A 10,948-nucleotide genomic window follows, 5' to 3' on the forward strand; every position below is an offset into this window, starting at 1 on the left:
TGCATCTTTGGAATGGATGACACTCTTGGATATTTCCTTCGACATGGCTCCCAGCAGCCAGGTTTTGACAAGGATGTTGCAGCGATCCCATTGTTGTTGTTTTTCAGGGTTATGAGTTGGTCGTTTGAGAGTGCCATCTACAAACCTTCTTGTTCTTGATGGTGAGTGCCATGGTCATTGATTGGACCCATTCTGTGTAGTTGTCTTCCATCAGCGGTTGTGACACGAGTATTGCGCCAGGTTGATCCGAATGATGGAGAAATAGTGGATGATTGGAGTTCTCCCATGGTTCAGGATTTCGCTGTGAAGCTGAGGCCGATTCCTTGTTCTTTTCAACCACCAGCTTGTTGTCTTCGTCTCCTGCCATGAGGGTGTTTGAATTTGATCTTCTTGATTTCTTGATTAGGTCTCAGAATCGATTTGCTCTGATACCATAAAGAAGTTGATACAGAGAAGAAATTATATTTCTTATTTAGCATTGCAGCAATGCGCAGCATATATACAGAATACATACATGTTCGATCCACGATTATAGATCCAAGAATGGTAAATACCATATACAGCTAATTACAGAATATCACAGTCATAATCCCGATTACTTGGGATTCTTTCCTTCAATAAAAACTACTAAGGACTTTGCTGGAGATTATGTTGAAAGGGCGAAGCATATACATGAGTATGGATCTGATTGGAAAGAAGAGAAAGATGATTAGAATTTTATGCAAACTCACACAACTGCAATCCCCAAGAATCAATCCAATTTATGCTTTGATCCAGCTGAAACCCCCAAATTACTTCCATCCGAGACAAGCCCATAAGCTAAGCATCCATAAAAAACTCTTTAATTGAATGAATCACAACTAAGAAAAGCACCAACGATTTTAGAAAGAGAAAAACTCAGAAATGAAACTTATCAATTTTAACCATATTCGTGGTTCAATTGATAAAAACTCAGTCAGAAAACCCAGAAATTGAACTTGAAGAAGAGCCATCCGAGGAGATTGAAAAGAATTTTGACTGAGCCGCTACGAGGTAAAGCAAAGAAAAACTGATGAGATGCATGTTTCGAATCCTTTGATAGTCCGCCCAAATTTGGTGAGTTTGTGTAAGAAGGTGTGGAAGGTGTTTTGGGGACTGCATAAGCTCATTAAATGGAGTCATATTTTCCACTACATGGGATTGCTCTTATTTTATTATGTAAGCAAGTCAGTCCTGTCCAGTCCCCTATAACAAACGTGGATATATCATAGCATCTTCAACATGTTTATTATAATTTATTCCTTACAATTTATTATAATTTATTTATTGTAAGAAATTAAAAAAACATAATATTCAAGTTTATCCACAAGTTTAATATCAATCGTTTTTGTTCATGAGAATCAATTAACAAGTTCTATTCCAATATCTTGATTTCAAAACATTTTTAAACCCAGTACCATTTGGTCTAGCGGCATATAGTCTCTCATTAATAAGTTGGAGGTTGCAAGTTCGACTTACTCACAAAGTTGTAAACCTGTAATATTATAGTTGTTTACCTGATCAAAAAATAATAATATCTTGATTTCAAAATATTTTCTGCTTCAACTTCAACATATTTCCTATTTTATAGATATCATCACTCTCTCTAAGAAAGCAGGCTCAGACCTCATCCCTCGGCGGCCTCCACCGTGTCTGAGACTTCCTGAAGTTTGTCCCTAGTTGTCACCATCTGAGAGATCGACGACCTACGACACTGCCCCTACCCGTTACTGGGTCAGCGACCTCCTACAATTAAGAGTCGATCAAACCAACCAAAACCCCTTCGACGCAGTTTGCACACAACCGCAACCAAAAGTCTCACTCTAGAAAGAAAATTTATGTCGCTGCTTTTATCAAATCTGAACGAAAACCAGAACTAACAAAACTTTGTCGTTGTCCTGATAAACTCACAAGTCAACGTCAAGATCTAAGCGTTATGATCTCTGAAGCTTGATGCCATGTCGGCTGGTGCCTTAGCCAATAGGTCGCCAAACCAACCCACATGATCTATTTTTTACAGAAGTGAAAATATAGTTGAAAGAAAATATTGTCCACGTTAGCGAGTTAACAAACATTTTGGACGGAAAGGGGCGGAATGGACCAATTTGTCGAAATTTGAGAAGTAAAAAGAGTGATCGGTTGAAATTGAAAACATGAGTACTAAACTGTTGAAACACTCAAAGTATAAAGAGTGACCAGTATTTTGTCCATTTAGCAGGTACTCATTTATTTCAGATTTGTGTTTGAAACAATATATTAGAGAGTGTTTAGAGGTTTTGAGTTTTGTGTTGGAAGAATTTAACTGTTGGAGTCGGCTAATCTATTTGAATTTGACTTTTTTAAAATAAAAAAATTATTTAATAACTCACACACATTTACATGCGTTTGTGAAGTTTAAACCCATGACTTCAACATTGTCAGTTAAGTAACCTAACCAACCAGGTCATAGCTTACCAACTTGCAGAGTGAGAGACTTAATTTAAAGATGTGAGTGAATTTGACTAATGGAGTTCGGGATTCAAAGTTGTACTTGCATTTAGTGGGTCAATAAATTTGCATACACTGTTAAGAGGTTAATTTTTTCGGGTAATGTCTATGATGACATATGTTGTTTCATAAAACTTATATTTATTAAGTATATATGATCATTGATCTACTAGATAATTTGGATGTGATTTGCATTTAAATAAAGTTTGTGACCATGGGATTGTCCAACCTTCTATTCTTCTTTGTTATGCAGTTCATTCAAGATTGACAAGAAAGATAATGCTTATTTTGGTTTTCTACCTTTATTCTAATTATAATTTTTCATCAACAGGACAAACAAGAAGAAGGCAAATTCGAGGAAAAAAAAACCTAGCTGGGGAATCCCTCCCTACTAATTACAGTGAACATCCTAATTATTGATCTTTAAAGTAAAAAGGTCATCTAATTTTCATTTGTGATCTTCTTGTTTCGCTATAGACCTTGCATTGCTTTGCTTCTCATGTGGCCAAAAAATGATTAGGTATAATACCTAGTTATACATCATTGCATAACGACAAGCATTAACATTTGCAATGAGTTTCTGAGATACCAAAGATGAAAATTTTACTATCTTCGACTGATAGGAAGTGGAGATGAAGGTGCTTCAGACACTTGAGGGCTTTGGAAGATAGGTTCTTTGGGTGGATCATTTCCCATATCCCTGGTTTTGTGAAGTAGAAAGGTACCAGCTAGGATAGTAACAAAACCACATAATTCAGTCACAATCTGTGACGCATTTTGTGACTCATAGTCCTGCAATTGGAAAAGCAAATGAGGCATTGAGAATCCAAAAATAACAACAACAAAAAACTAAAAATTTACAATGAAAATGTAAGATTTCATCACAAGTAATGCATAATTTATTGTTTCACCTTAAAACTATCACAATTGATGCAACCAGAGTAATTGCAACTCAATCACTTGGTTAATAATCCCAATGAAATAAACCAATTTTAAAAGAGAACTTTCAAATAGTGTGGACTGAATCCTGATAACACAATCAAGTAAGCAAGATATACAATTGATGCAACTAGAGTAATTGCAACTCAATCACTTGGTTAATAATCCCAATGAAATAAACCAATTTTAAAAGAGAACTTTCGAATAGTGTGGACTGAATCCTGATAACACAATCAAATAAGTAAGATATACTTAAGGTTTTGAGATGTCTCATCTATATCATGTTGCATGATTTTCTATATAAAGTTTGACGTACAAAGTCTATCATCAAGACTCAATACATATTCTCGAACTTATTGACAGATAGATCACATCACAAACCAAAATACTAATTCTAAAAGTAACAATGAATATTATATATCAGTGACTCTAAGGTCATTTATGTTCTATAAAACAATACAATATTAACATCTATAGGCCCATTAAACCAAAAAACATCTATAAAACTTTTTTTTAAAGATCTAAAAAACTTATCTCAACCACTATTAAAGAAAGGAAAGAGAAGATCAAAGCATTAACAAAAGTTTCAAAGTACTTGTCATGTACTACATCACCTTATACATGATCACGCTGGCAAGAATGGTGAATATTGTAAACATCACATAATAAACTGGAGAAACTACAGCAGTGTTAAAGGTATCCAGTGCCTGCAAAATCAAATCAATAATATAAATTAAGGTTTTGTATAATGACAAGATTGAGACAGACATAAGTCAGATTAAACACATTATCTATATAATATGTTATAATTTTATGTGTTTCCACATGACTCCCATTATTAGAATTGAGAAAAGATATGAGGCCAATATACTGAAAGAATCTAAAACAAAAACAAAAACAAAAAAATGCAAGAGAACAAAGTATTCCTAAAATATTATATTTGAGGACAGATCATATGGTCGAAGTCTTTGTGCAAAGAAACTGAACATGAAACTTTAAAACTTCCAGTAATAAGCTTTCTACAACGAAACAAAATATACTTGTTACATAAACTTCAAGGTTATGCTACACAACGAAATGAAATGCAAGTCTTTTCTTTTTGAAAAGAAAAGCCAATTCTCTTAAATCAATATGAATTGATTATGTGAGGGAACAACACTACTTGACTTATGTTTCTTATATATTTGTCGGTTTTCTATTTGTGATCTTAATTATTGAATTTCATTCACTACTTTTCATAACAGTTAGTAAAACAATACTTAATTATAAACAAAAATTTATTTATGTGTCAACTTCTTGATATCAGAATTTATGTTGACAAAAGATATAGACATTTTGTAGAGTATTGATAAAAACTATTTACCTTGTTTAAATAATTAATCTGAAAAAGACAACAGACCGTCAATATCACGGCAAAAACCCAAGTCTCATACGCTTTAAATTGGTTTGATCCTGAAAAAGTCAGCTTCAGAGCAATACCCACTGCTTTTACACTCATAACCTACAAATGTGTCAGATATTATATAAGGTTTACAATAAGTCAAGCTTGGAGAATAAATCTCAAGAAGCTCTTAAGTTTAAGACTAACCGTAAGAGACCCCATGAGAGAACAGATTCCAACGTATACGATTAGGTGAGTCTTCCCAAAACGTGGAACAAAATAGAAAATAAGGATGCCAATGAGAAACAGTATAAAAACTGTGTAGACAATGAAACCTAAAATCAAATAGGTTAGTGTTTTATTCATGTCTTAAATGTTTAAAAACAATGTGATGAAATGAATCATGTCTACAATCTCCCCATCAATTAACTTGCTTAAAAAAAAAATTCTTCATTCCTATAAGACATATACCTCTAAAGCAAATATCAACTAGTATAAAAGTCACAATTTTATAAAAAGATAATAAATAACAAGAGTAACGAAGTCTACTACACTATTAGAGGTGGCAAATGGGCTGTTAAGCACGGGCACGGCACGAGCACGGCACGTTTAAAAGCAGCCCGGCCCGGCCCAAGCACGTTATTCTAATGGGTCAGACTGAGTCTAGAAAAATGAGCCCATGGGCCCGGCCCGGCCCAAGCACGATAATTGGAGGCCCGCTATAAAATATTTTTTTTTCTATTTTAAATATCAAGATAACATATTTATAAATAATAAACTTAGTTTTGAGTGTGAACAATATACTTATAACTAATAATTATTTATTTGAGTATGAATTTGCATTCCCTTAGACTCATAAGAAGTTTTTGCCTTAAAATTTATTAATTGTGAACAATAAGCAATTATCACTTATTTCTTTAGTTTGTTAACAAAGAAAAAAATGATCGATAGATTGTGTGAATTAGTTTTGGTTTGTAATCGATCATGTATAATTAAAAGTTGAGATTATGAGAGTAGAAGCGATGGTATAGGACATTCACCTCGACCATTTTTAATTTTCAGCACAAAACAGGCCCGACATGGCCCGTTCATGGGCCCGGGCCGGCCCGGCCCGGGTACGGCCCACCACATTATGGGCTTAGGCCGTGGGTCGGGCTGGGCCTTATATTTGAGTAAATGGGCCGGCCCAAGCCCGAGCCCATTGCCCGAGCCCATTAAGAAGTGGCCCGTTTGCCACCTCTATACACTATTAACACATAAATTATTATAATTATTTTCTTATGAGTACACCTATACCAATCAAATATATTATTAAGAGGTAAAGACACTAGACGTACTATCTGTTATTACCAATTAATGTATAATGTAAATGCAAATCCTAGCATCACACGTGATTCTTACTATTTGCATATATTTGTATCAGTGAAAATGAATTATGTACGTAGTGTTGTAACCAGAAGTATAATGTAAACATTACCAAACACTATATTATAGTAGAATTTACCTGGCTGCGTAGCATGATGCCATACTTCTTTAACAGAATGTATTGGGCTCTCTTGTGGAGCATTCAAAACAATACCAGTAGAACCCACCATGCAAAGAACACAACCAAGTACTCCAAATATATGTAATTTTTCCTCCAAAACAAAATGAGCAAGCACTGCACTGAATAACAATATGTACGTTATAAAAACACATCGGAATAAACACACATATGCTTCCACATATACAAATTTGATGAATGTGATAGTGCAAATGTTCATGCATGTGGTTGTATATATGATATGGAAACAACAAAAGTATGTTTGTATCAGCAAGTCAAAGACGAGATGTTTCATACCTGACAATAATACTTAATGCTCCCAAAGGAGTTACAAGAATTGCTGGAGCAAATGCATAAGCAGCAAAATTAGCTATCTCCCCTAAAATCACTGTAAAAGAAAATAAATCGGGGATTAACAAAATAGAAAACGGAGAAGATAAAAGAAAGATATAATAGTGGTTTTAAATACACACCATTAATTACTTAATACACATATCTATTATTTAACATTTCAAATCAGATTTTAGTGGTATATTTAAATGACTAAAAGAGACATATGTAACAAATTAGGAAGATTTAAACAAATTAAAATATTGAAAACATAGATTTTATATATGAAAAAAAAACCTCACTATTGGAAACTTATAAAGTGAAAATATTTATTTTAAAAAACCAAAAAAAGTGAAAATATTTATTTTAAAATAAAGTGAAAATATAGAACAACTTGAAATATTAAAATCAAAAATTTATTTTAGAAAATATTCAAAATAAATACAAATTTTACAAGGAAGTTCGTATGATTGATTTCTTAAAAAAAATCATAATTTTCAGATTTTTTTTTTCTAGGTTTAAAATGCCAATGATGTAATATGAATTATAATTCATACTCCTTTTCTTTTTCATCCAAACACACATTTAAAAAAAAATATATATATTAATAACTCACACACACATTTTAAAAAAATGTCTAGTGAGGTTTTGAACCCATGACCTCAAAGTTGTTAGTCAAACACCTTAACCAACCAAGTCACAGCTCGCCGACACACTTGAGGTATGTATTCTTTATCTTGTTAGCACTTTCATGTTTAAGAATTTAAATGGAACATTAGATCTGTAAGAATTTCTCCAGAACTAACACAAGTAGTACATATGAACATTTACAAAATGCCAATTTATATTTATATATACTAATCATACAGTTTAGTCTTAATATAGTAAAATAATACGATATTTCAAGAATCTTTAGATTAAGGGTATTTTGGGTACTTTAGGTTATGTATATAGTAAAATATTAGAAATGAGAAATTAAATAAGTGGTGTATTGAGTAAGGGATGTGTATTAAGTAATTAGGGGTGTGTGTATAAAATTTCTCAAGATATAAATTAGCATGCAAACAGTAGAGAAACCTTAACAGACGCAGTTCATACACAACTAAAGCACACCTCCGTAATGATGCTTCAATATAATATTTTTATTTTTTATTGACATCATAGAAAACTTATTTGTCCTCATAATAAATTAAAATAAATAAATAACATTATTGAAAAAACCACACAGAATATATACGAGAGAACATAACACTTTACATGCCCACCTAAAACCACTTTTCAACCCTAAAAAACAAAAAAATCTTCGAAGAGATCATGCCAACATTTTCATCTATTCATGACTTTTATCTCGCATATATATGTTTAGAAATAGTAATTATTTTTTGTGTCAACCATCGTCAAAAGAACATGCACTCCCTTGACCGTAAAGTTAAAACTTACAAATTGAACTACTTGAGAAGACGAAGGTAAAAAACAACCACATAATTAACGATATTTTATGCTTATGTTTTTCTGGGTATTGTATAATACTGTAACGAGTCTTAAGTTTTGAAAGTTAACCACTGCAAACCACTGCAAGATAGTCTAGTGGTTCTTGCCTAGTTGGGTGTGCTCCCCAACCTAGGTTCGAATCACGACACTATCAAAAGTGGCCAAGAGAGGGGCTGTAATGCCATGTTGGTTGTCCGGGCCCCAACGGATTAGTCCTTGGGCCTAGGAAGCCTTTGGGATACCGCGATCTTGAATAATAAAAAAAAGTTTTGAAAGTTGAAATGTTTTATCGACCAAACTTTCCTACTGGACTAGGATAAATAAGCTTTAAATTTGCAAAGCATAAACTGCATAGTAAGCAATTGTGATTTCAATTTATGTCATTTTAATATCCTTAAAGAGTATGACACAAGATATCATGGGCTTATGTCATGGTTATACTATGACTGTGGTCGCTAGATTTGGCATGTACTTTAACCAAAATATTAGAAAACAAAATAAATTGGCTATACAACGGATTCAGTTAAGAGTGATTTAATAATCATTAATAAATTTTATTAATCGCTTAGCAATGTATGAGAAAAGAAAATAGTGTACAAACAGAAAACGAAAAACAAGAATCTTGAAAGAAAAACAATTGAAAAGTTAGGCAAAACTTACTTGATATCATCCCAGCCCACCATAAGGGTTCATACAAGTATGTATGCCCTCCGGATCCTGATTAATATAACAACAAATATTAAGACTGATAAAAACAATGTTTCATATAGAAACCAATTTTAATCAAAGATTGAAAGATTAAACTTGAGCATTCTAGACTATTATATAATAAACCTAATCCAAATATAAAGAAAATTAAACCTGCTCTAACTCCTGTTGTGCCTGCTTTCTTAAGGCCTTTCTTCTTGATTATGAAGCTACTCCCGATAAAAATACTTGAAGAAACGGCTAGAATGAGTCCATGAACATTGTCGCTTGATAATCCCATTGATCACACAATAGCAGATGATCAAACAAAAGCAAAGAAAAGAAGATGAATTTTTGCGGGGCCAAGAAACAATGCCAACGCCAAATTTGATTTCCTACATCCATTAAAACCTATAAATTAAATCAGGTCATTACAACAAGATCTCTAGCATTGAATACCTTGCAAATATGAAAAAAGATATGTTTGTGATATAGAATAATCATAAAGAATAGACCTTGATTGATCATAAAAATCATACCGTCTTGGCACACTGCAAATAAAGCAATAAAAGCTAAAAATCCACCACCATGATGATGTTATGAATTGATGAAGATGGCTATGGAGTTTATGGAAAACTATTAGAGAGAGAGAGAAACACAGAGAGAGAGAGAGGGAAGAGAGAAAATTTGAGGTGTTTGGGTGAAAGACAAACGTAAAGTCAGTTACATTGACGACTTAGAGACTGTACATCTGCGCATCCCGCGTCTTTGGTTATAATGTCCATGTTCTTGGTTATTAATTGAAAAATATGAATGTGATCCTATTTTCACTGTTGATATTTTTCCTTTTTAACCTTGACGTTATCTGTTTTTTAACTGCAATACCCTTCTGTAGGTTATTTTCGTGTTTTGTTAGCTCACTTGTCTATTACCACGAAGCAGTTGGCTGGATGTTAACTGCCAACTAAAATTTAGAGATTTTTTGCTGGAGTGTCTGTGAATGATTTGGTCACTATGATATTTAGTCGTTTCAAAATAACCAAATTTATGACTAAGCATGTACATGAATCTTAATGAAGGCACGAGTTATTTATGTATGTCATTTTGAAAGATTGTGAGCACTAGAATAAGTTTATCAAGTTTTAAACTGTGTATAAAGAAATGAGGTACGATTATAATATATAAATATTCAGTATGAGACATTGAACGTTCTTATTTGTCTTAGCTTAAGAGAGACACAACTCATTTGGAAAAAAGGATGAGCGAGAAATTGGAATCGTTTTTTTTTTAAACAGGATGACATGTGTTTATTATTAAATAAAAATATTACAACTGATAGATATAGGAACTACGTCTATTGAAAAATAACAAAACAGGTAATTAAAGTCAAGATACTAAGGGATGCAATTAAGCATTTTCTAAAGCACAAGATATAAGCCAAGCTATGTAAAATGGTACCAATTGACGATATGATGCACCATACTAATCAGTGGTGGAGCCAGACTGGGCTGGAGCCTAGGTGAGATTTTGAAAGTTCAAAAACAACCTACATCACATTTATGAATAAAGTTGAGTCTAATTCAGTTGGTTAAGTCTTGTTCCCATCGCCTCATGGGTTCAAGTCTTAGTGAAGGCAGATCATGTTGTTTTTGTTTTCTCTTTCCCCAATTTGTTCTCCCCATTTTTCTGTTTTGTTTCAGTTTTTCACTCCTTTTACCCATTTTTCCTTCTTTCTTTTTCCTCTCTTTTTTGTCACAATTTTATTTTATTATTATTTCTTATTGTTTTTCTTCTCTTCCCCATTTTGTTCACTCTTTTTTTAGTCAAGTATTTTCTATTAGCAAATATTTCTTTAAATTTTGGAATTAATAACAACAACAACAACAAAAATTATTCGAAAGCCATTAGTTCAACCGAAGATCACATCCTGATTCCGCCACTGATACTAATTACATGTATTTTTATACATGTAATTAGTACTTAAACAACTGAATTAAGCTAGACCTCGTGCCATTTTTTTTTTGGAATAAAGAAAAATAATTTCATTACTTATCCATAGTCAGAATGCACTT

At 32.8% G+C, this 10,948-nt stretch overlaps 1 protein-coding gene across 1 annotated transcript; it reads right to left on the bottom strand.

Moving 5' to 3' along the window:
* Positions 1 to 1,701: 1,701 nt before the first annotated feature.
* On the bottom strand, positions 1,702 to 9,177 carry LOC101300718 (magnesium transporter NIPA2-like). Its single transcript, XM_004298161.1, has 9 exons — positions 9,051 to 9,177; positions 8,850 to 8,906; positions 6,666 to 6,756; positions 6,330 to 6,490; positions 5,033 to 5,160; positions 4,808 to 4,945; positions 4,059 to 4,151; positions 3,192 to 3,297; positions 1,702 to 1,751 (listed from the first exon to the last, which is right to left on the bottom strand). Exons 1-9 carry the CDS (start codon positions 9,175 to 9,177, stop codon positions 1,702 to 1,704), a joined length of 951 nt encoding a protein of 316 aa, XP_004298209.1.
* Between the last annotated feature and the right edge of the window lie 1,771 nt (positions 9,178 to 10,948).

The sequence above is a fragment of the Fragaria vesca genome, linkage group LG4, assembly GCF_000184155.1.
Source record: "Fragaria vesca subsp. vesca linkage group LG4, FraVesHawaii_1.0, whole genome shotgun sequence".
NCBI lineage: Eukaryota > Viridiplantae > Streptophyta > Magnoliopsida > Rosales > Rosaceae > Fragaria > Fragaria vesca.